General features: G+C 49.1%; 2 protein-coding genes across 2 annotated transcripts in view; one reads left to right on the top strand and one right to left on the bottom strand.

The window, feature by feature from the left end:
* PCYT1A (phosphate cytidylyltransferase 1A, choline) overlaps positions 1-23771 on the bottom strand; it is a 37536-nt gene extending 13765 nt beyond the window's left edge. The window contains exons 1-3 of the mRNA XM_082224562.1: positions 23666-23771; positions 13162-13314; positions 1018-1117 (exon numbers count right to left, since the gene is read on the bottom strand). Coding sequence (XP_082080688.1) covers positions 1018-1117; positions 13162-13278 — 217 coding nt within the window. The 5' untranslated portion in view covers positions 13279-13314; positions 23666-23771. The remainder of the gene's footprint in view (positions 1-1017; positions 1118-13161; positions 13315-23665) is intronic.
* LOC309532935 (uncharacterized protein) overlaps positions 1-24297 on the top strand; it is a 317735-nt gene that overhangs the window by 207760 nt on the left and 85678 nt on the right. The window lies entirely within an intron of this gene.

Raw genomic sequence — 24297 nt, 5'->3', positions numbered from 1 at the left:
TTTAAAATGCATCTCTGGATTACCGTATTTTTCGCTCCATTGGACGCACCGGACCATAGGAGGGGGAGAACAGGGAAAAACATTTTTTTCTTGTTCTCCCCCTCTAAAACAAGGTACATTCACCAGAGCTTGTGGGGCTGGCGGTGGGGGGAAGCGCTGCTTTCTCCCACCGCCAGCCTCAAAGATCCCTGAAGCCTTTGGAGCGCAGTGCCCCGCTGCCCTGCAGAGGTTTGCGCGCAGCCATCCCCAAGCTAGAACAGCGAGACGGAGCCCTCCGTCTCGCTGTTCTGGCTTTCGAACAACGTTGCTAGCTTCTGCAGGACAGCGGGGTGAAGGCACCCCGTTGCCCTGGAGAGGCTGTGCGCGCAGCTGTCCCCAAGCTAGAACAGCGAGATGGAACCCTCCGTCTCGCTGTTCTGGCTTGGGAACAGCCTTGCTAGCCTCTGTAGGACAGCGGGGTGAAGGCGCAGCCATCCCCAAGCTAGAACCGCGGGACGGAGCGCTCCGCAGTGCTCCGTCTTCCTGTTCTGGCTTTGGGCTTAGCGGTGCAGCCTGCATTCGCTCTATAGGACGCACACACATTTCCCCTTAATTTTTGGAGGGGAAAATGTGCATCCTATAGAATGAAAAATACAGTAATTGTGGGGCATAGGAACCCCAAGGTCTGAGGGACAGTGGACCGGCCCATGGCTGAAAAAGGTTGCTGACCCCTGGAGTAGGACCTTGGAGACTAGGGTTCAAAACCCCACTCAGCCATGAAGCTCGCTGGGTGACCTGGGGTGCCAGTCACTGCCTCTCAGGCTGAACTACCTCACAGGGTGGTTGTGAGGATTAATTGAGGAGGGAGGAAACTATGTAACCCCACCCTGAGCTCCTTGGAGAAGGTGGGGCATAAAATCAGTAAATCATCATTTCCATAAACCACAGATCCCTTTCAAGTCACTGCTGAGAGGAGCTGGACCAAAATAAATCCCTCTCCCCGCTTACTCAAAACTGGGCGCTTTGAGAATTACTTACATGGCGTCCCCCTTAACGCTTCATCAAACGTTACTCGGATGTATGGCTTGCTGTAGTCCACTTCAAGCTCATCGGAAAATGGAGCTGGCTCCCTGAGACCCTAAATTATGAAAGGATATCAAGAAAGTAGGTGAGCTTTAACACAGAGGGGCAATTTACACCACAAAGAACTCATAACCCACCTGCTCTCAGCAGCCAGAAACACCATAACCAGACACTGGAGAGACCTGTCAGGAGTAAGCATGGACCAATGGTACCAAATAGTATGGGAAACAGCCCTACTAGAAAAAATAACCAATAAACTGAAACTGACACGGGGACAAACAGAAGAAGACGCTTTCACCCCGGTATGGCTCCCCTTTATCACGTACACAGCCCAACAAGACAACGATAATAATCCACCAACAGCATACAAATCAATATGGCTAACCTGATCCAAAACACACACACACACACCCCACTCACACACAAAAACAAAGATCACAGCCAACCACAAATGAACAACCACACCCTAGGCCAACCCCAACCTCTCTCACTACCAAAGGAACACAAGTGAACAGCAGAGAACCTGCATAAGCGACGCTGACACAAAACCCCACATATATTAAGTATAATAGAAACATCGCCACCCGACCCCACCCATCTTCTCTCCCTCCACCCCTTCTTCTTCTTCTTCTTTTTTTCTTTTCTCCCCCTAATGTCTCAACAAATGAAACGGATTTGTAAAAATGTTACATGGAAAAAATATGAGAGACATTACACTTAACTTCTGTAAAACAAGAAAATCTTTAATAAAAAATTATTTAAAAAAAAAAAAACAGAGGGGAAAAGGGCATCTTGATTCAGCACCGAATCCGACCTGAAAACAGACCAAATGGGCAACAGGCCCAAGGCTATGGAAAGATTGCAGCAAGTGAGTGTCTGAAGGGGTCACAGAGCTCCCGCTTTCGGAGAACGCCACGTCCACTTCATCCGATGAAGATGACTGTTGGGAGATTCAGGACAGACAACAGAGAGCCCTTCTTCACACAGCACGCAGTTAACCTGCGGAACTCACTCCCACCAGGATGTGACGATGGCCAGCAACCTGGATGGCTTTAAAAGATGAGACAAATTGGTGGGAGATATGGCTGTCAAAGACGGACGCCTTCTCCCTCCACCGTCAGGAGGCAGCGTGTCTCTGAACGCCAGTTGCTGGAAGTCACAAGAGTGGAGGAGCTGCTGCACGCAGATCCTGCTTGGGGGATTTCCAGAAGCACCTCGCTGGCCCTGCGAGAACAGGAGGCCGGACTAGAGGGGCCTGATCCACTACAGGGCTCTTCCGTCCCTTGGTAGCAGGAAAGTCATTTGACTGATGTTTTGAAGAGCCACTGTCAGTCTGAGAACAGGATAATAATAATAATAATAATAATAATAATAATAATAATAATAATTTATTTATACCCCGTCCATCTGGCTGGGCTTCCCCGGCCACTCTGGGAGGCTTCCAAAAGAATATTAAAATACTATAATACATCAAACATTAAAAGCTTCCCGAAACAGGGCTGCCTTAAGATGTCTCCTGAATGTCAGGTAGTTGTTGTTCTCTTTGACATCTGGTGGGAGGGTGTTCCACAGGGAAGGCGCCACTACCGAGAAGGCCCTCTGCCTGGTTCCCTGTAACTTGGCTTCTCGCAGTGAGGGAACCACCAGAAGGCCCTTGGCGCTGGACCTCAGTGTCCGGGTAGAACGATGGGGGTGGAGACGCTCCTTCAGATATACTGGACCAAGGATGAGATGGCCCAGTGACCCAACTTGCTGAAGTGCAGGGTTATATATGTATACAGTGGTACCTCGGTTCTTGAACGTAATCCATTCCAGAAGACTGTTAGACTTCCGAAACATTCGAAAACTGAGGCGGAAAGGGCTGGCTGCAAGTTCAATGGGAAAAACTGAAAAACACGCAACGGAAGCTTTTTGACTTCCGAGGCACGTTCGAAAATGGAAGCAATTACAGTGGTAATAATAATAATAATAATAATAATAATAATAATAATAATTTATTATTTATACCCCGCCCATCTGGCTGGGCCTCCCCAGCCACTCTGGGCAGCTACCTCGGGTTAAATACTTAATTTGTTCCGGAGGTCCGTTCTTAACCTGAAGCACCACTTTAGCTAATGGGGCCTCCTGCTGCTGCTGCACTGCCAGAGCACGATTTCTGTTCTCATCCTGAAGCAAAGTTCTTAACCCGAGGTACTATTTCTGGGTTAGTGGATGTCAGGGAACTGACATCGGAGGAAAGGGAAGTGGTAAGGCTCCCAGAGACTGGGAGAGAGTCAACAGCCAAAGCAGGGACCAGCAGGGGGAGCGCGGGGTCTCTGGAGGAGGATCTCAGTAATGCTGAGAGAGACGCAGCAGCCCAGGCAGGAAGCAGCAGGGGAGAGAAAGGGGTGAGAGACACTTCGAGCGAAAATAGCGGGGAGGTGTCAGAAGCAACTGCAGGGAGACCCATACTTCGCCGGAAGCTGCCACGTCGTGAGTCCAGGAGACGCGTTTCCGTTAAGGAACTTCTTTGCTGGAAGCGCTTCCGCAGACAGCCACTGTCAGACTCTACTAGTGACTAGAGCAGACATGTCTGAGGAGCTCTGTCACACACAGAGGTTTGTGGGGTCGCACAAACTCTGAAGGGGCACTATTTTAAGCACAAGCAGCTACCCATCCCCTGACAGCAGTCTGACAGTCTCTGTACGCTGCCTGTGCAGGAGAAAGCATCATGAGCAACCCAGTCGGAACCGGAGACGCAGGGGTTGGAGCTGGTCCAAGCTTGGAAGAAAGGTATCAAGCTCTGGAGGTCCAACTTGCGCTGCAGACGGCGAGGCTCGAGGAGAGAAGGGCTCAGGATGCTGACAAAAAGGGGAGAACCACTCAGTTCCCCAGAAAGGTACCAGGATTGGTGCAGAAGTTTGGGGGGGACCCCAAGGATTACCATGCCTTTAGGACTGAGATGCAATATGCTCTGAATGTGCAGTTTGATGAGTTCCCTGATGAGGAATCGCGAGTTGCGTTCGTAATTGGGCATCTTGAGAAGGGGGCGCGGGACTGGGTTCGACCCCTGATGGCAACGCACAACGATATCCTAAAGGACACTATGAAATTCTTTCGTGCAATGGATATCATGTTTTCCAGCGATATTGAGGAAGGGGCGGTACGCAGACAGCTAATGGCTTGCAAGCAGGGAAGCAGATCTGTCCGTGAGTACTGGACTGAATTTACCATGCTGATTCACAGATTGGGGTGGGATTTATCGGCAGCCCCCATTCAGATGCTATTTGAAGAAGGTCTTTCTTCAGCTGTGAAAGACGAGCTGGCCAGGAGCCCCAGGGCGGGGTCAATGGATCAGCTGACCAAATCTGCGCTGACCATTGGAGCGCGCCAGGAGGCAAGAGCCTTGGAGAGGCGGGAAGGGAGAGGGGAACGTTGGAAGGAGTTACGCATTCCAGACATTCCTGAGCCAGCTTTCCCGCCGGCAGAGCCGATGGAAATCGGAACAGCCCGCGCGCGCGCAGTTTCAAAGCCCAGTGAGGGGGCGAAGAAGGAGGGAAAGGGAGCCCGGAAATGCTATCTCTGCCAACAGCCAGGCCACTTTGCCAGAGTCTGCCCCCAGAGGAAGGAATGGCAAGGGATGGTGGGAGCTGTTGAGGGGGGAGAGCAGGGAGAAACGGAGCAGGTAAAAGCCAACGCCTGGTTGCCACCGTCAGGGCACTGCAGCCAGGCCAAAGAGCAGTGAAAGTGCCCGTGCCAGAAGCTCCTCGACCTGCTCTAGTGATTGAAGTGTCGCTAGAGCTGCAAAATGGACACCCCCTAAAAATAAAGGCGCTGTTGGACTCAGGCAGCTCCTGCAATTTCATGAGCAAGGAGTTTGCTGCTGAGCACCAGATACAGACTATCCCTTTAAGCAACCCCCTGCAGGTGACCACGATTGATGGCAGGGAACTGTTGGGAGGAGGCGTCAGCTTGCAGACCGTCCCAATGATAATGAGGGTGGCAAGGCACACAGAACTGATAGCGTTTAATGTGGCCACCTTGGGAGGCGCTCCCATTATTTTGGGAATGAGCTGGCTAGCCCTACATGATCCGCTGGTGGGCTGGCATCAAAGAGTGGTTTCCTTCGGTTCCGCACACTGCTTAGAACACTGCAGGGCGGAAAAGGGGTCAGCAGGGGCCCAAGCCACCCTAGCAGGGACGGAAGTGATGGAGAAGGGGAAGGTGCCACCACAGTATGCTGATCTCAGCGACGTGTTCAGCGAGAAGGAAGCGGACCAACTACCCCCGCATAGGCCCTTTGATTGCCAGATCAATTTACTCCCTGGAGCACAGCTTCCTGTAGGCAAGTTGTATGCCATGTCAGACAGGGAGATGCAGGAGTTGCGAGCGTTCATCGACAAGAACCTGAAGAGAGGCTTCATCAGAGAGTCCAAGGCAGCGGGGGGTAGCCCAGTGTTTTTTGTGGATAAAAAAAACACGGACAAGCCGAGGCTGGTATGTGACTTTCGGGCCCTAAATGCAGTGACAGAGCCGGCGGCTTTTCCTATGCCCAGGATTGATGATATTTTGACCAGGGTGCGAAAAGGAAAGATTTTTACAAAGCTGGACCTAAGGGGGGCGTACAACCTGATACGTATAAGGAAAGGGGATGAATGGAAGACCACCATGTTCACCCCTTTGGGGGCATTTGAATACCTCGTTATGCCTTTTGGATTACAAACAGGCTCCGCGTGTTTTCAAGCCTTTATGAACCATGTACTGGGGCCTTTGCTCTACAAGAATTGCGTGGCCTTCTTAGATGACGTGTTGGTGTATTCGGAGAATGAGGAGCAACATGTGAGAGACGTCAGAGAAGTGTTGAGCAGGCTGCAAGCCAACAGACTGTGGGTGAAACTGGAAAAGTGTCAGTTTCATACCAAGGAGGTGGAATTCCTGGGGTACCGCTTGTCAGACAAGGGGTTGGCCATGGACCCCGGCAAGGTTCAAGCGGTGCTGGAATGGAAAACACCCAAGACCAAGAAGGATGTGCAGAGGTTCCTAGGGTTTGGAAACTTTTATCGTAAGTTCATCCGAAACTTCGCCCACCTGACGGCGCCCATCACGGACTGTCTCAGCAGCAAAAAGAAGTTTGTTTGGACGGGGGAGGCGGAGCGAGCGTTTGAGGAACTGAAAAGGGCCTTCACCTCTGACGAACAACTTCTACATGTGGATTTACAAAAAAAGCTGAGGGTCGAAACAGACGCTTCTGACAGAGCCATAGGGGCGGTGCTTCTTCTGCAGCCGGGGAAGGAGGGGTCAGAGTGGCGACCGTGTGCCTTCTTTTCGCGAAAGCTGAACAAATCTGAGAGAAACTACACGGTGCACGACCGGGAACTTCTTGCTATTTATGAGGCCTTCCGGAGATGGAGGCACCTACTAATTGGTGCACAACAGAAGGTGCAAGTGTGCACGGACCATAAGAATCTAGAGTATTGGAGAACTGCGCGAGTGCTCAACCAACGGCAGTTGAGATGGGCCCAGGAGTTCTCCAAATTTAACTTTGAGATTTGTTACGTACCAGGCCCGGAGAACGTTAGGGCGGACGCTCTCTCACGCAAACCTGAATATTTGGAGGGAGAGGGTGCACCCGAAGAGACCCATGTTATTCCCGAGGACCGCTGGGTGTGTGGGGCGGCTTTGGTGGGGCAAAGGGAACTGATAGAGGGAACGGTGCAGGATGAATACGCCCAGGACAAACTCAGGGGTCTCAGGAGGGAGGGAGACAAACCCGGGGGTTTTGAGGAGAGAAACGGGGCGTTGTATTACAAGGGAGCGTTATACATACCGGAAGGGGAATTGAGGGAAAAGGTACTCAAGCAACTGCACGATAGCCCCACAGCAGGGCATTTTGGGCAACACAAAACCATGTGGCTGGTTACCAGGGAATTCTGGTGGCCCAAGGTCAGGGAAGATGTGCGTGAATATGTGAGAGGGTGTGACCGATGTCAACGAGCCAAGGGGGAGAGGCGGGCACCGGCAGGTTTATTAGAACCACTACCCACGCCGGAAAGACCATGGGAGGCAGTGGCAATAGATTTCATGACTGATCTGCCCAGGTCCAAAGGGAAGACAGCCATTATGGTTGTGGTAGACCTGTTAACCAAGATGGCCCACTTTATAGCCTGCTCACATGCGGTCACAGCAGAAGAAACCGCTAGATTGTTTGTGGAAAATGTGTTTAGGTTGCATGGTGCCCCCTTGAGGGTGGTTTCGGACCGAGGGAAACAATTTACTTCCAGGTTCTGGAGGAAGCTCATGAGCTTATTGCATGTAGAGGTGAATTTTTCCACTGCCCGTCATCCAGAAACCAATGGGCAGGCGGAAAGAGCTAATGGTGTCCTCCAGCAATATTTGAGGTGTTATGTGAATGACAGAGAGAATGATTGGGTGGAGAAGCTGGCGTTGGCAGAATTTGCCTATAACAATGCAGAGAACGTGTCCACGGGGATGAGCCCTTTTTTGGCCAATCACGGGTGTCATCCCCGAGCCTTCCCAGGGGGGGAGGGGGAGAACTGGAGCGTTCCTGCCGCAGAACAGTTCGTTGAAGAAATGGAAGCGATCCATCGCCAGCTCCAACTTAATTTAAACAGGGCGAAGGAGGAATATAAGAGGCAGGCAGACAAAACCAGAAGGGAAGGGGAAAGCATTAGGGTGGGGGACCAGGTGTGGCTGTCCACCCAAGGGTTACCATTTAAAGGAGGTTGTAAGAAGTTAAGACCCAAAAGACTGGGCCCATTTGAAGTCACGCAACAGGTCAACCCAGTGGCTTTCAGACTCCGGTTACCGAACCACATGAAGTTGCACCCAGTGTTCCACAGATCATTGCTGTCACCGTATATAGGGGACAGAGAGGGGAGGGTCAATAGGGGACCAGCTATGGAGGAAAAAGAACACAGCTACCATGTAGCGGAGATTCTCGATTCTAGGTGGAGGGGAGAGCAAGTAGAGTATTTGGTAATGTGGGAAGGGGAGCCGGAGTCGGAAAACACCTGGGTCAGGGCAGAGGATGTAGATGACGAGGTTTTGATTGAAACTTTTCATCAGAGATTCCCTAGAAAACCCCAGCCAGTGGCGAGGTTCCGGAGGGAATACTTCGCCACCACCGACGACGAAGAAGAGTTGGAGGGGTTCGCTGATTCCGAGGTGGAGGAGGATTCAGCGAGTCGGAACGAAGACCGATGGAGGGAATTGTTCGAGACGTCTGAAGATGAAGAGGATTCTTTTAGGGGTTTCAGCTCCTCACCGCCCAGAGGAGAAAGTAGGGGCGGGGGAGAGGGGGGCCCTGGAGGGGAGGTGGATGTCAGGGAACTGACATCGGAGGAAAGGGAAGTGGTAAGGCTCCCAGAGACTGGGAGAGAGTCAACAGCCAAAGCAGGGACCAGCAGGGGGAGCGCGGGGTCTCTGGAGGAGGATCTCAGTAATGCTGAGAGAGACGCAGCAGCCCAGGCAGGAAGCAGCAGGGGAGAGAAAGGGGTGAGAGACACTTCGAGCGAAAATAGCGGGGAGGTGTCAGAAGCAACTGCAGGGAGACCCATACTTCGCCGGAAGCTGCCACGTCGTGAGTCCAGGAGACGCGTTTCCGTTAAGGAACTTCTTTGCTGGAAGCGCTTCCGCAGACAGCCACTGTCAGACTCTACTAGTGACTAGAGCAGACATGTCTGAGGAGCTCTGTCACACACAGAGGTTTGTGGGGTCGCACAAACTCTGAAGGGGCACTATTTTAAGCACAAGCAGCTACCCATCCCCTGACAGTGGAGTCTGTAACCTGAAGCGTATGTAACCCGAGGTACCACTGTACTTCCGGGTTTTCGGCGTTCGAAAACCAAAACGTTCGGCTTCCGAGACACTCGAAAACAGAGGCACCACTGTATTTGCAATTCAGCTTCACTTGCTGTGGAATGTGGGAACTAATTCCACATAAAATCCAGAGATTCCGAAGGTTTCATATACCACTGTTGTCTTATTACTCCTTTTTCTGGAACGAACAAAGGAACCTCTTTCGTCTCTTTTCTCTCTCTCTCTCTCCATTCTCCGCTGCCACCCCTTTCTTGTCCCGGCATTCAGAGTTGGGAATCATGATAAAAAAACTAAGGAGCTGTAGGCATAGAAGCTTAATATGCATTTTCTCTACAAAATCCTCCTCAAAACCCACCACAAGGGCCTCTCTCTGGCGCTGTGTTTATCAACCTTCAGTGTCCCCATGCTGTAAAAAAATGGAGTCAACGAGAGAGAAGATGGGAGGAATCACGTATTTTCTGTGTGTATGTTGGGGGTGGGGACGTCCAAGTGTACAGAAGTCACGGCCTAGGACCCTCGTACCTACGGGACTGCCTCTCCCGGTATGCCCCACGCAGAGCCTCAAGGTCCATAAATAGCAACACCCTAGTGGTCCCGGGCCCTAAGGAAGTTAGATTGGCGTCAACCAGAGGCAGGGCCTTTTCAACACTGGCCCCAGTCTGGTGGAACGCTCTGCCTCATGAGACCAGGGCTCTGCAGGATCTGATTTCTTTCCACAGGGCCTGTAAGACAGAGTTGTTCCGCCTGGCCTTTGGCTTGGAGCCAATTTGATTCCCTCCCCCTTTCTTTTTCCTTTCTCCTCCTGCAATGAGGCTGCATTTTAATATTTTAATGTTTCAATATTTTAATTGTTGTATTTTAATCTTGTTTTTGAGTTGTATTCATTCAACTTGTTTTTATTATTGCATGTTAGCCGCCCTGGACGGATGGCGGCTAATGGATTGAAGTTGAATCCTGACAAGACAGAAGTACTGTTTTTGGGGGACAGGGGCCGGTCTGGTGTGGAGGACTCCCTGGTCCTGAATAGGGTAACTGTGCCCCTGAAGGACCAGGTGCACAGCCTGGGAGTCATTCTGGACTCACAGCTGTCCATGGAGGCACAGGTCAAATCTGTGTCCAGGGCAGCTGTCTACCAACTCCACCTGGTATGCAGGCTGAGACCCTCCCTGCCCGCAGACTGTCTGGCCAGAGTGGTGCATGCTCTAGTTATCTCCCGCTTGGACTACTACAATGCGCTCTACGTGGGGCTACCTTTGAAGGTGACTCGGAAACTACAGCTAATCCAGAATGCAGCAGCTAGACTGGTGACTGGGAGCGGCCGCCGAGATGACATAACACCGGTACTGAAAGACCTACACTGGCTCCCAGTACATTTCCAAGCACAATTCAAAGTGTTGGTGCTGACCTTTAAAGCCCTAAACGGCCTCGGTCCAGTAGACCTGAAGGAGCGTCTCCACCCCCATCGTTCTGCCCGGACGCTGAGGTCCAGCGCCGAGGGCCTTCTGGCGGTTCCCTCATTGCGAGAAGCAAAGCTACAGGGAACCAGGCAGAGGGCCTTTTCGGTAGTGGCGCCCGCCCTGTGGAACGCCCTTCCAGCAGATGTCAAAGCGATAAACAACTACCTGACATTCAGAAGACATCTTAAGGCAGCCCTGTTCAGGGAAGCTTTTAATGTATGATATTTTAGTGTTTTTTGGTTTCTATGGAAGCCACCCAGAGTGGCTGGGGAAACCCAGCCAGATGGGCGGGGTACAAATAATAATAATAATAATAATAATAATAATAATAATAATAATAATAATTATTATTATTATTATTATTATTATTATATTATATCTCTAAAATGGGGCTGAGCAGGCTCACTGGTCCCAGGAGCCATGGAATCTTGATTGTTAAGCTGGAAAAGAAAACAGGGAATCTGAGAGGCCGAGAGTGAAGTGACTCACTCAAACCCCTCACAGCTTATTGCATCCCAAGGGAGGAGATGTCTGTGGAGGAAGCATGTGGGGAAGATGCTCAAGAGAGCCTCTCACATCCCCTTCCTTGCCCAATTGCAACACAACAGCCCTGTAGTTGGGTTTCAACACTCTGCCCTGTTTTGGTCACCTCCACCCCTTCTCTAAAGCCATGGCTAGCAGGCTGGCATTCAGGAACAGCAACACACCTTGTGCAACCTTTCGTTGCAGTACTTAGTTGTTAAGAACGATGCTGCCTGGGAAAGATTGTGGAAGAAAGGGGTCAAGTTCACCGCATGTACTGTGTCAAAGGAAAATATAATGAAAATGATGTACAGATTGTATTTGACGCCTGTAAAATTAGCAAAGATATATCATAACTGTGACAATTTATGTTGGAAATGTAAAAAAAGGAAGGAACCTTTTATCGTATGCGGTGCACCTTCCCCAAGGTGAAAGACTTCTGGGGAAAGATTTATAATGAATTGAAAAAAATGTTGAAATATACATTTATAAAGAAACCAGAGGCCTTTCTTCTTGGAATGACAGGTTTGTAATTGCCCAAGAAAGATGTTAAATTATTTTTGTATGCCACAACTGCTGCTCGTATTTTGTTAGCTAAAAAGTGGAAAACCCAAGAATTACCAACGATGGAAGAATGGCAGACCTAACTGGAAGAGTCTGCGACCAGAAGGAGGAGGAGTATCAGGAAGAGTGGATTAGTTATATATGTTAAGTTAAATTAACTGAAAACAGCTTGCAGCTGGCTTAGGATTTTATTTATGTTAAGTGATGAATTAATATGTTTAATTTCATAATGCGAAGATTTAAGGATGTTAATGTTTAAGTTAAATTTTATAAGAACTGTGATTTCAAAATCCGTTAAAAGGATACGCAATGAAATTCAACCAAGGGGAAGCGAGGAAGTCACTTAACAATGTTAATAAGTGTAATTTTCAGTAAGGCTATGATTTATGTTTGTTTGTCTTATGTGTTTGTTTGTTTATAATGTTGTGAAAACCAATTAACTTTTTTTTTTTTTGGGGGGGGGGGAGAACGCTGCTGCCTCTGGGACTGGACCAGTCCACTTGGAGAGACTCCAGCTCCACAACCGCTTCGCAGCCCTGCTTTCCAGTTTGGGTGAGAAGCACAGCCAGTGAGCAGGGGAGAGACAGCCGAGAAGGGCAAAGCGCTGCAATCCGATATGAGGAAGGAAGGTGACCGGGGGCATCAGCTGAGAAGTCCTAATCTGAGATGACAGCTAGAGAGAATGATTGCTAGAATAAGGGAGTCTTCTCTTGAGAAGGGACAGTAGGGAGCCATCACGTTACAGCAGTCTTTGCCAACGTGGTGCCATCCTGATGTTTTGGACTACAAGTCCTATCAGCCCTTGCCAGCAGGGACATATCATGCCTAGGCTGGCGTGAGTGTGGCCGTGAAAGGTGGGGCTGACGGGAGTTGCGGTTCAAAGCATCTGGAGGGCAATGGATTGGCAAACACAATATTATGAACATTAAGCAAGATGGAGGGCACAAGGAGAAGGGGATGACAGAGGACGAGATGGTTGGATAGTGTTCTCGAAGGTACGAACATGAGTTTGACCAAACTGCAGGAGGCAGTGGAGGACAACAGCACCTGGCGTGCTGTAGTCCAGGGGGTCACGAAGAGTCGGAAACGACTAAACAACAAGAAGAACAAGAATCACTAGACCTTGCTAGTGGATGCGGGTGGCGCTGTGGTCTAAACCACAGAGCCTAGGGCTTGCCGATCAGAAGGTCGGCGGTTCGAATCCCTGCGACGGGGTGAGCTCCCATTGCTCGGTCCCTGCTCCTGCCCACCTAGCACTTCGAAGGCACGTCAAAGTGCAAGTAGATAAATATGTACCGCTCCGGCGGGAAGGTAAACAGCGTTTCCATGTGCTGCTCTGGTTCGCCAGAAGCGGCTTAGTCATGCTGGCCACATGGCCCGGAAGCTGTACGCTGGCTCTCTTGGCCAATAAAGCGAGATGAGCACCGCAACCCCAGAGTTGTCTGCAACTGGACCTAACGGCTAGGGGTCCCTTTACCTTGAATTGCTTTGGCACAATGTGCAATCCAGAGCCCTGGCTGTTAAAAGAAGCAGGAAGTAAAACAGCAATGCCCACAACCCCGATATTGCTTTATTATTATTATTTTTTAAAAACCATTCTTTAAAATCTATCCTTGGTGTTAAGTTAGCCAAGGAGGGTTGCTTTTGGCTCCGAAAGGGCTGGAGCTCAGCATGCGTCATTAAGTTAAACATTAAGCAGAAACTTCCTGCCAGAATTGTCCATTTTTCTCTTACTTACCAAGCAGTTCCGTGGCATTTTGGAGGGGATGCCATCTGCTTCGGCCGCCCCGTTGGGGCCCACCCCTTCTTTTCTCCTTTTCCTGGAATTCAGCCTGGCTGAGCCCTGGGGTTCCATCCCGCGAATTGCGTCTGGCAGCTCAGCTGGAAAGACCTGCGGGAGAGAATGAGGCGTGGTTGTTTTTTAAAATAAAATAATAAAAAAGAAGGGGGGGCAGCAGCCAGAAAAGGACTTTGTGTAGCGGGTTGATTAGAGGAGCAGATCGCCTGAGCTGCCAACAGCCAGCAGTCTTTCTAGCGGAAGAGGGTCAAGGTGGGAATGTTTTGAGTCCTACTCAGAGCCGCCTCTTATCTGCCATAGTGACAAGAGGGCAGTAAAAACCAGCTGGCAGCCAGGAAGGTCTTTCTCCCATGACCCAGCAGGAATGCAAGAACAGAGAGAGAAGTGTGGAGAGAGAGAACTCAGTGGTAGGGCTTATTTTAGCACTCGGTTAAAAGTAGTGGGCAAAAGATTGAGCTGTTGGGGGACGGGACGGATACAAAGCAGAGACCTTAACCAAAATGAGCCAAGGACCTGTCTCTTCCAAAGGTCCCAGCGACATGGCACAACCTTTTCAGCTTCCTCTGCAGTTGCAGGATTCCCTGGGGGCTTCCATAGACTCTATTCTACATAGGAACATTGGGACCACAGTGAATTAGCAGGTTTCTTGCTGACCGCAGCACGATTAGCGGTAGCTCAGCAATGGAAGAACCAGACTGAAATGCCCCTCAAGTTATGGGGAAATAGTATCTGGGATGCAGCAATGTCTGAGTGTCTCACCAGACACAGGAGGACAATTAAAGGCATAACAGATAGAGGCAGCTTCCAAGAAACTTGGACCCCTTTCTTGAACCATGTGAATGGCTAAAATCAAGACCTTCTTACACCAACCGCTCAGTAATCTCAGTGGAGAGGTTATGCGAAGTAACCTGCTTGAATGTTGACCGTATGCCCAGAGACAATGGATCAAACAAACATCGTTAGCTATACTGCTGGATAAGTGTTTAATGGTTATTGTATTTGTTTAAAAACCAATGAAAATTGTTTTTTAAAAAATAAAGAAATAAAGAACAGAAGTTGGAAGATTAGTTGTTGAAAGATTTAGGAGAGGTAAAAGGAAGTACAGTGGTACCTGGGTTCCCGAATGGCTTAGCTGCCGAACAAATTGGCTCCCGAATGTCGCAAACTTGGAAATAAGTGTTCCGGTTTGCGAACCTTTTTCAGAAGCCGAATGTCCACCGCAGCTTCCATGGCTTCTGTTTGAGTGCAGGAAGCTCCTGCAGCCAATCAGAAGCTGCGCCTTGGTTTTTGAAAGGTTTCAGGAGTCGAAAAGACTCCCAGAACGGATTAAGTTCGAGAACCAAGCTACCACTGTACTTCATTATGCAGTGCATAGTCAGACTAGGGAACTCGCTTCCAGAAGGGGCTGTGACGGCCACCAACTTGGATGGCTTTAAAAAAGGATTAGACAAACACATGGAGGAGAGGGTTATTGGAGGCTATCAGCTCAGTCTCCTAACAGCACTTCCAAAATGAGGAGATGCAACCATTTCCTCCTTCTGGATTCTGTTGGCAGAAATTTCCCTGCCCCGTAGAACCATGAGCTGCTCATTACAAGTCTCATTTTGTGCAAAAGTTCTGCAGTGAGCTGTTGGGAAGAGGCAAAACCAGAAACAGATGCAGGCACACCTTGGTTTTACAGTGGTGCCTCGCAAGACGAAAAGAATCCGTTCCGTGATTCTCTTCGTCTAGCGGTTTTTTCGTCTTGCGAAGCAAGCCCACTGACGGATTAGAGGATTAGCGCTATTAGCGGCTTTTAGCGGCTTATCAGCTTATCGGATCAGCTGATAAGCGGCTTAGCGGCTTAGAAAAAGGGGGGGGGGGAGGAAAAAAACCCCGCAGGAACTCGCAAGACATTTTTGTCTTGCGAAGCAAGCCCATAGGAGATTCGTTTTGCGAAGTACCTCCAAAACGGAAAACTCTTTCGTCTAGCGAGTTTTCCGTCTTGCGAGGCATTCGTCTTGCGGGGCAACGCTGTAGATAGGAAAGGCTAATAGCCCTGTGACCCTATTGCCTGAGGGCATTTGAATCCTGCATTCCTTACTATGCATAACTTACAATAGCCTGGTTAACATCAAATAATGCAACAAACCATGAATTAACAATGGGTTACGCCAGGATCAAACAAACAATGGCTTGCGTGGGGTGGATGAACAAACCAAGCTCAAGGGTCTGCAGGTTAAAAGAAAACAAGCCAACAATAAATCATAGCTTCAGATCATGGTTTGTTGGCAATAAACAAACCATAGCTGAGCTGCTGGGCAGATTTCGCACATAAAGCTAAGTCATGCTTTAATAAACTATAACTTAAAAAACAGTGGCTTAGTGTTATGTCTGAACCAGACCAATGTCAGTCAAGACACGCTGCATCCTGATAATCAGAGTTCAGCTTCAGTTAAAAACCCAGAAGAGGTGTTAACCCCCCGACTGCAAAAATTGGCAATGCCACCAACCCAACCTCAGTCATAAGGAGAATGGACCCAAGAATCTTATGCAGATGGTTGCGGAACCAGATCGCCCCTCTAAGTCCAGCATCCTGTTTTCAACAGTAGCTCAATATTGATTTAACTCCAAGCAATATAATATCAACAGTCATGCTGACTATTTAAGTCAGCAGTGGAAAAAAGGCCAATTAACTGATTTAAATCCAGTTTTCCATTTATATATCTTCAAATATTTATTTCTGAAACAGTGGTGCAAATATGAACACTAAACCACGCCAATTCAACAGCAGAATATTTGTATAGAAGGTTTTGCCCTGACCTTTGAGGCACTGCTAAATTTTGCACGCTTTCTCTTTAACTTACAGAGGAAACGTCTTTAGAATATTCCCAAAATGGGTCTCTCGTAAAACCAGCACACAGGGCTTTTTGTGAGGCTAAATACAAGAACACAGGAACGACAAGCCTGGCTCGTCTTGCTCTGTCTTGGCCCATCCCGGCTCTCTTTAAGGTGTTTAATCTATACCACTTAACTTGTTTTCCCAGTACATTAACCACTTGGGAACCGGTTCACACCCACGCCAACTTCTTTTTGCTGGATCTCATGTTTACGGTGCTGTGTATGGGACTGTGACACAACCACCCCCTGCATTCCTCACTTTATGAGACAGGGATCAGGGAACCTCAGGCCTCTCTCTGTCTGGGCCCCAGAACTGGCCACACTCCTCACTGGACCATAGCTGGGTGGTAGAGCATCTGCTACTTGGCTACTTGCAACCAAGTGATGATGCCTGGGCACCAGGATAGCGCCCGACATCTCCACCTTATGGAGGTGCATGCCTGGGGATCACTGGATCTTGACTGTTTTCACACACTAATGCCCCACCCTGTAGAATTCTATCAGTTGTATTTTATCTGCACAATCAGAATGAATTTCTGGAACCAAAATGCTTTTTCTGTGCAGCCTGAGCAGGAGCAGTCGCCATTAAGTAAAAGAAGTCGGAATAGGCCTATACATACACACACACACACACACACACACACATGGACCAGGGGTGAGCAAACTTTTTCAGCAGGGGGCCGGTCCACTGTCCCTCAGACCTTGGGGGGGGGGCTGGGGTATATTTTTGGGGGGAAATGAACAAATTCCTATGCCCCACAAATAACCCAGAGATGCATTTTCAATAAAAGGACACATTCTACTCATGTAAAAACATGCTGCTTCCCGGACCATCCATGGGCCGGACTGAGAAGGCGATTGGGCCGGATCTGGCCCCAGGCCTTAGTTTGCCTACCCATGATATGGACTGTCCCGAGATAAAGTGACTTTTCTTCTTTAGGTTCTCAGAGCTCTTAACTTACCTCAAGGTTGTCATCTGAGCTAGACAGATGTTTAACTGAGAATGATTCACAGTAGGTTCATCATTTGAAAAATAAAACTTTAGAGCCGTCTTGCCTAAAAATGCCAACTAGAAATTCCATTTTGGTGACTGTAACCTTGGTTTGAGGAGCCATTTGGCACCTACATAGCTTATATATACACCGTATTTTTCGCCCTATAGGACACACTTTTTCCCCTCCAAAAATGAAGGGGAAATCTGGGTGCGTCCTATGGGGCGAATGCAGGTTTTCACTGAAGCCTGGAGAGCAAGAGGCGTCGGTGTGCACTGACCCCTCTCGCTCTCCAGGCTTCAGGAAGCTATCCAAAAGCCTTGCAAGCCCAGCGGGAGTTCCCGCGGGCTCGCAAGGCAGCAGCCTGCAGCCCAAAGCACGGGGCGCCCTCCAGAGGGCGCCCCGTGCTTCGCGCAGGTGTCCGCAAGCCTTGCGTGCCCGGGGGGAGTTCCCGCGGGCTCGCAAGGCTTGTGGGCGGCAGCCTGTTCTGGGGGCTGGGGAAGCTCCGGCTTCCCCCGCCCCAGCCCCGCGGCTTGGGGGGGGGAGTAAATTTTTAAAATTCATTCCCCCCCCCCAAAAAAACGAGGTGCGTCCTATGGGCCAGTGCGTCCTATAGGGCGAAAAATACAGTACTTGTTTCTACCTGAAACCCTGAAAACCTTCTACCTGAAAGCTCCTACCTGAAACCCTGGAGAGCTGCTGGCAGCCAATGTACACCACAGAGCCCCAACATTTCATACCAAGTGGGACGCAAGAGTACATAGACAAGATGGAACCCATGGGCTTTGTCCATGCTTCTGGAGTGAAGCCCAACATATCTGGAAAAGAGCAGAGCTTTGCACACCTTGGAACAGAGGGAAACAGGAGGTTTGAAAGACAGAGGCAGAAACTGGTTCCAGGCTGAAAAGCAGAACCCGTGCAGACCTTTCACGGGTCCGGAATCAAAGGAATGTTTTCTTGTATTGCTAAAGAATGCTTGCCACGGGTTTCAAAACTTTCAAAGTGAGTGAAAGTTTGCTGGTCTTTGCACTGAGAGTGGGTTTTGACACCCAGAAAAAAATTGCACGCTGTTAACAATGCCTGATAATCCAGCATTCTGGGCAAAGTATCAACAAAGCAATGGAATGAGGAAATAACTCGCCTTTTCACGCAAAGTAGGTTGGAAAGGATCTGGTTCAGATAAAGGAAGCAGAGGGAGCCTGCTGGAAAAATCTTGCTACTTATCAGTAGGAGGTGAAAGATGAAGTAGACCCTCTGGGAAATGCCTACAAACAGCTGCCTGGAGGGAGGCTTCATGGGGGCAGAAGTGAGCTTTAGCCAAAGACCTAATTGCAGAGGTAGGAGAGTCAAACCCCAAAATCTGCATACCCTGCAGAGCTTCCAGTTCCAGTGCTGAGACTGAGACAGGGTAGTTCTGCATTTCTAAGTTATCAGCTCACCCGCGCAGTGCCAGGCACGAGGATTTGCTGCCAATACTGTAATGCCTCTTTCGCTGACTCACACGCCTGCTGAGCAAATCCACACCCAAATCTTCCATTCCGCCAGCTGTTCGCTGGAGAAATTCCCAAGGCAAGAAAGATTATCCCCCCCAACAATAAATGCCTAAAACTGGATATACTTAAGGCAAGTAAAGACAAATAATATAGAAACATTTTTATACATCCTCACACCGAAGAAAGTCCTTACTCAATGTCAGCACCTCTCCCAATAAACAAATGTTTAGAATGCCTTAAAGTCTCTAGCCCTTCCCATGTCTCACATATCAGAGAAGCCCTGTCTCTATTATATTTTGGGCACATACTGAAGACCTTCCTTTTCCACTAAGTCTTTTAAGTGGAGATTTTCATCCCAGCCTATCTATGCTGGACTTGAACTTGTTTTTATTGTTAAATCCCTCTGGGATATTTTATGTGGAACGATTCAAACATGAAATAAATAAACACGAGACTCCCATCTAGAACGGTCTTATAGATATGGATATGAAGGTGCAGTGATGACATCCGCCCTGGCTTTAAAAGAAGATTAGACAAATTCATGGGGAGTAAGGCTATCAATGGCTATGATCACCTCTCATTTACCCTGACTGGTAGTCATGCTGGCAGGGATGGGTGATAACAAGAGTTCAACAGCATCTGCCGGGCTTCAGGTTCTCCTTTGCTGATGTAGGTGAAGAACCTACGGTATTCATTTACATTCATCTTATGGTTAATGGGCAAGATTCTCCAAACTGGTTTCTGCATGTCTCTGCCATCCTGCAGGTCTTTGCCATCCTTTGTGTTCTATTTAACACAAAAACCACAGCAAAAGCAAACTAAATCTTCCCTCTGCAACACCAGGAAGTATTTCAGAACAGTCAAGACAAAGAAGCAACCAAGCTTTTAATTCAGGTCGTTCTGACCACCACGAGCTCCACGCCCTTATACTTCCATGGCAGTTGTCCAAGCATGGCTATATACTGTGGCAAGCAGCACAATATCCATGTCACAATTAAAACAATTGGAGCGTTCAGCAACTGCAGCCATGCAATTATAGGACGATCAGGTTTTGAGGTCTAAAGGGAATGCTCATTCATTTAGGTCACTCGTCTCCAAAAATAATCTCCCTGCAGCTGTAATTTGTACTTGATAATGTAAACCTCATGCTGTGATCACATCTTTTGAAGTTTGGGGATATATTTGCATTTGAAACTCATGTCACCACCTTTCTGGGGGTTTTTTTTCATCCAGAGGAGAACCTGATGAGACTTAAGATACTAAATGCACTACTCATCTGGAACAGGTTGAAACTGCCATCATGTAATTGCCCAAGTTGCAAATTTCAGCAGCACCACATATGGTGCAGCCCTTTAAAGATGGAAGAAAATCAGAAAGGTGAACTACATAACTGTTGGGGTGGAAGTAGGGATGTGTGTGTGTGTCATCACCCCCTATAAAATTATTTGCAAGGGTAGTATAATTATAGGGCTGGAATACTCCAATGGCAGTCCAATGGCCAGCATAGTCCAACAAAGAAAAATAAAAACAAAGGGGACTTGGGTCTGGGTTACTCTCTCTTCTCAAGATGTCCACTTTTTGCTGTCGCAGACCAATGTGAATACTCATTCCTTAGTTTAGAGGAATGTGTTGCTTTCTTTTTCTGAGGCACTGACTGGCTTTGCCTTGCAAGGTCTCTGCTTTGACCCAGCACAGTGAGTCATGAGGGACAGACACTTTACTTCTGAGAGCCTGAGCTCGGGAATGGATTTTGCAACTAAGGATAGAAGGGTTCAAGCCTCTTAGTCACAAAGTGGTTGTCATCGAGCCACTGCTTCTCTGGTGACACTTCTCTCTGTAGTTTCCAGAACAACTCAGATGGGTGGGTCTCTCGACAGCAGCAGCCTTTGTCCTTCACTTGCTGAACTGCTTCCGTCTCTGCATGCCTTCCTCCCACAAGCTGTTTCAGGGACTAAAGAGAAAATTGTGTCCATAGAGATTTACCTCTATGATTGTGCGGTGGTGAAATGGAAAAGTGTAGGCTAATGTTTTATGCATTACAGTGGTACCTCGCAAGACGAATGCCTCGCAAGACAAAAAACTCGCATGACGAAAGAGTTTTTGGTTTTTTGAGTTGCTTCGCGAGACGAACTTCCCTATGGACTTGCTTCGCAAGACGGAAACGTCTTGCAAGTTTGTTTCCTTTTTCTTAAAACCGTTACAGTAATACAGGGTGCATTGCTTGAAGAGGTGCAGTTGCGACTTGACTTCGGGGAGCAACTCATAGCATGCGGTGTGGTAGCCTTTTTTGAGGTTTTTGAAGATTTTTTTTGAAAAAATTGAAACCGTGCTTCGCAAGACGAAAAAACTCGCAAGACGAAAAAACTCGCAGAATGAATTAATTTCGTCTTGCGAGGCACCACTGTATAGTGGGAGGTGGTGAGGAAAGGAAAACATGCAAAGCAACTTAGCAGGCAAGCACCCAATGAACTATTCTGCAGCTGTTTTGCAAGAAATAAACACTGGAAGGAGACAGTGTGGGCAGTAGGAAGAGGGTGGACCAGGAACACCCGCGATCAACCAGCAGATTGCGATCAACCTGTTGGACATGCCTGGCATATGATATCTAACCCGCTCTCCCACAGGCTTTCCATGTGACACACAGACATTCCATCTTGCATTTTCTTTGCCTTTTGGCCTTGGCCTGTAATGCATTCCCTCTCAACCCAAGAGTATATTCACCTGCCCATTGAAGTTATCACTTCACACATCTGATAAAGGCGACTCTGATCCCCAAAAGCTAATACCATAATATATCATTAAAATTTATTGCCACAGAACCTTTTGCCATCATTTCTTGCTACCTCAGAGGTTCGGCTCTCATAAAGGCAATGGATATAGAAGCACAAAGATGTCAATATAAGTGCCGCAAGATCTAAATTATACCGCGGTCTCCCCACAAAACTAATTTGAGACCATTGCAAAGAAAGCCCAAGGCAGAAAAAAACCCACACTTAGAACAGCAAAATAGATCTTGGACAAAGGCTACTATTGTGGCAGCATGATAGAGATGTTGATATGAATTTATTTGGAACTGCTGCAATCCTGCTGCCTCCTCCCTACAGTTACTGCACCTAAGAAACACCTCATGCAGTTCACAGTCTGAACAGTGGCTAAAGGTAAAGATAAAGGTACCCCTGCCCGTACGGGCCAGTTGTGTCCGACTCTGGGGTTGCGTGCTCATCTCGCTTGAGAGGCCGGGGGCCAGCGCTGTCCGAAGACACTTCCGGGTCAAGTGGCCAGCGTGACAAAGCTGCTCTGGCGAGCCAGCACCAGCGCAGCGCACGGAAATGCCGTTACCTTCCCGCTATAAAGCGGTACCTATTTATCTACTTGCACTTGAGGGTGCTTTCGAACTGCTAGGTGGGCAGGAGCTGGGACCGAATGACGGGAGCTCAAACCTTCAATGTCATACCGTGACACTGATACATACCAAATCTGTAAGTATTTACATGGCAGAGCTGAATACGCCATCTAGTCCAAACCCCTGAAATGCAGGAATCACAGCTGAAGAATCCTCACTTGACGTCCATCCAATTTAAAAACCTCCAATGAAGGAGAGTCCATCACCTTCTGAGGGAATCCGGAAATATTATATAACACCCCACCTTTTTCTATGGTATTATCTATGTGCATATATTTTTATTTAATGTAAGTCGCAGGGAGGCCTAGTGACAAAAACCTAATAGGTTTAATAATGAAATACATACAGAATCCCCATTCCGTCTGTATTTCTTTTTTAAAAAACACACTCCTGGCTACACCCCCCCCAATATTTGTACAAGATTCTCTTAAAGCAGGGCTAATTGCCTAGCCCTCCTCCCCTTCCCACACAGACCCCTGGGGTCACTTTCCCGTAATGGTTGTGGTCCCCACCAAGGTGCAGAGCAGCACCTCCTCGACCCCCACAGGTTTATCGCAACCCTGTCCCAAGCCCTGTCAACACCAATGCTCACAACCAGACGCTTACAACCGTCTGTCCTGTACATACAGGACTGCCCCGTGTTTCAATGCAAAACGCCACGTCGATACAGCTTTGACCTGTCTCTTGGGCCCTCTCTCTCTGTGTGCCAGCTTAGGGATCCTCTCCAAACGCTTGTGCTTAAAAGGGTGTGTCTAATAATAATAATAATAATAATAATAATAATTTACTATTTATACCCCGCCCATCTGGCTGGGTTTCCCCAGCCACTCTGGGCGGCTCCCAACCGAATATTAAAAACACAATACAGTGGTACCTCGGGTTACGTACATAATTCTTTCCGGAGGTCCGTTCTTAACCTGAAACTGTTCTTAACCTGAAGCACCACTTTAGCTAATGGGGCCTCCTGCTGCCGCCGCGCTGCCGGAGCCCGATTTCTGTTCTCATCCTGAAGCAAAGTTCTTAACCTGAAGCACTATTTCTGGGTTAGCGGAGTCTGTAACCTGAAGCGTATGTGACCCGAGGCACCACTGTACAGTTAAAAACACAATACATGGTAAAATACCATGCGCTGAAGCTCTGGACAGCTACGCGCAGCAGGCAGATTTACAAATCCGCCTGTGCGACAAGCCCCAGAGGGGTCCTCCTGCTGGGGGCTGCCGTGTGTCCTCTTTATCCAAGACACGTCCTCTTCTTCAGGGACAAAAATTGAGGCGAGCTACCTTTATATCCTTTGAATGGTCGTCATAGCGTCCTCTCTCTCTCTCTCTTCTAAATTTGGCAACCCTATTTAGGGCTGCGAGAGATTGCGATGGGTTGCTCTGAAGACACTCCAGCACCAGATTTTGGGGGGGATCGCACCCCCCAAGAAAACCCAGCAACGCCCCCCTCCCCTCCTGTATTCCCCCCGCCCACAACCAGCCCCACCGCCTTCCCTTTCGGGCGAGAGGCATCACCAGGCAGGGGAGGCCACCCTCTCTATGGGGGGGGGAGGGATTTAGGGCCCCCCTTTTCCCCTCCAGGAGGGAGTCAGGGGGGCCTCGCCCGGGCCAAGCACTCACACAAGCCCCTCCCCAATGCCATGACCCCCGGCCCCGACCGGCGCGGCTCCGACCTACCCGCCTGCCTCCCTCGGTCTCCGCTCTCCGGCTCCCCTTCGCGCAGCGCCAACGGGGCCAGGCCGGAAGTGTTTCCGGCCGGACCCTCCCGGCAACGGACCGGCCGAAACGGTCCGTCTCTCTCTGCTGCTCCCCCGGAAACCGCCACCCAGGCGCGGAAGGTTCCGGGGATGGGAGAAATAGAACCATAATATAGCATGATAGAGTCGGAAGGAACCCCCGGGGGTCGTCTAGTCAAGGCACCCCCCAGATGTTTTGGGGCTAGAATTCCCATCATCCCTGACCACTGGTCCTGTTAGCTAGGGATGATGGGAGTTGTAGTCCCAAAACATCTGGAGGGCCCAGTTTGAGGGCATAGCTGTCAACGTTTCCCTTTTTAAAAGGGAGATTCCCTTATTCCGAATAGGATCCCTCGCAAGAAAAGGGAAAAGTTGACAGCTATGTTTGGGGGTGCCTGATCTAGTCCAACCCCACCCCCGCCATATTTTGTCCAATGCAGGTCTCGAACCCAGGACTCTTGAGATGAAGAGCCTCCTACGCCCTACGGACAGCAATCCACGCCCAGTCCCACTAGGAAAGCGACAGACTTTTCGCGGCCTTGTGCTTGGCGGGGGCTTGGGCCTGTTCTCCCT

This window comes from Podarcis vaucheri (assembly GCF_965113315.1).
Source record: "Podarcis vaucheri genome assembly, chromosome: 5".
In the NCBI taxonomy this organism is placed as follows: domain Eukaryota; kingdom Metazoa; phylum Chordata; class Lepidosauria; order Squamata; family Lacertidae; genus Podarcis; species Podarcis vaucheri.
The sequence above is the reverse complement of the archived record's forward strand: the minus strand, read 5'-3'. Positions and strand labels throughout refer to the sequence as shown.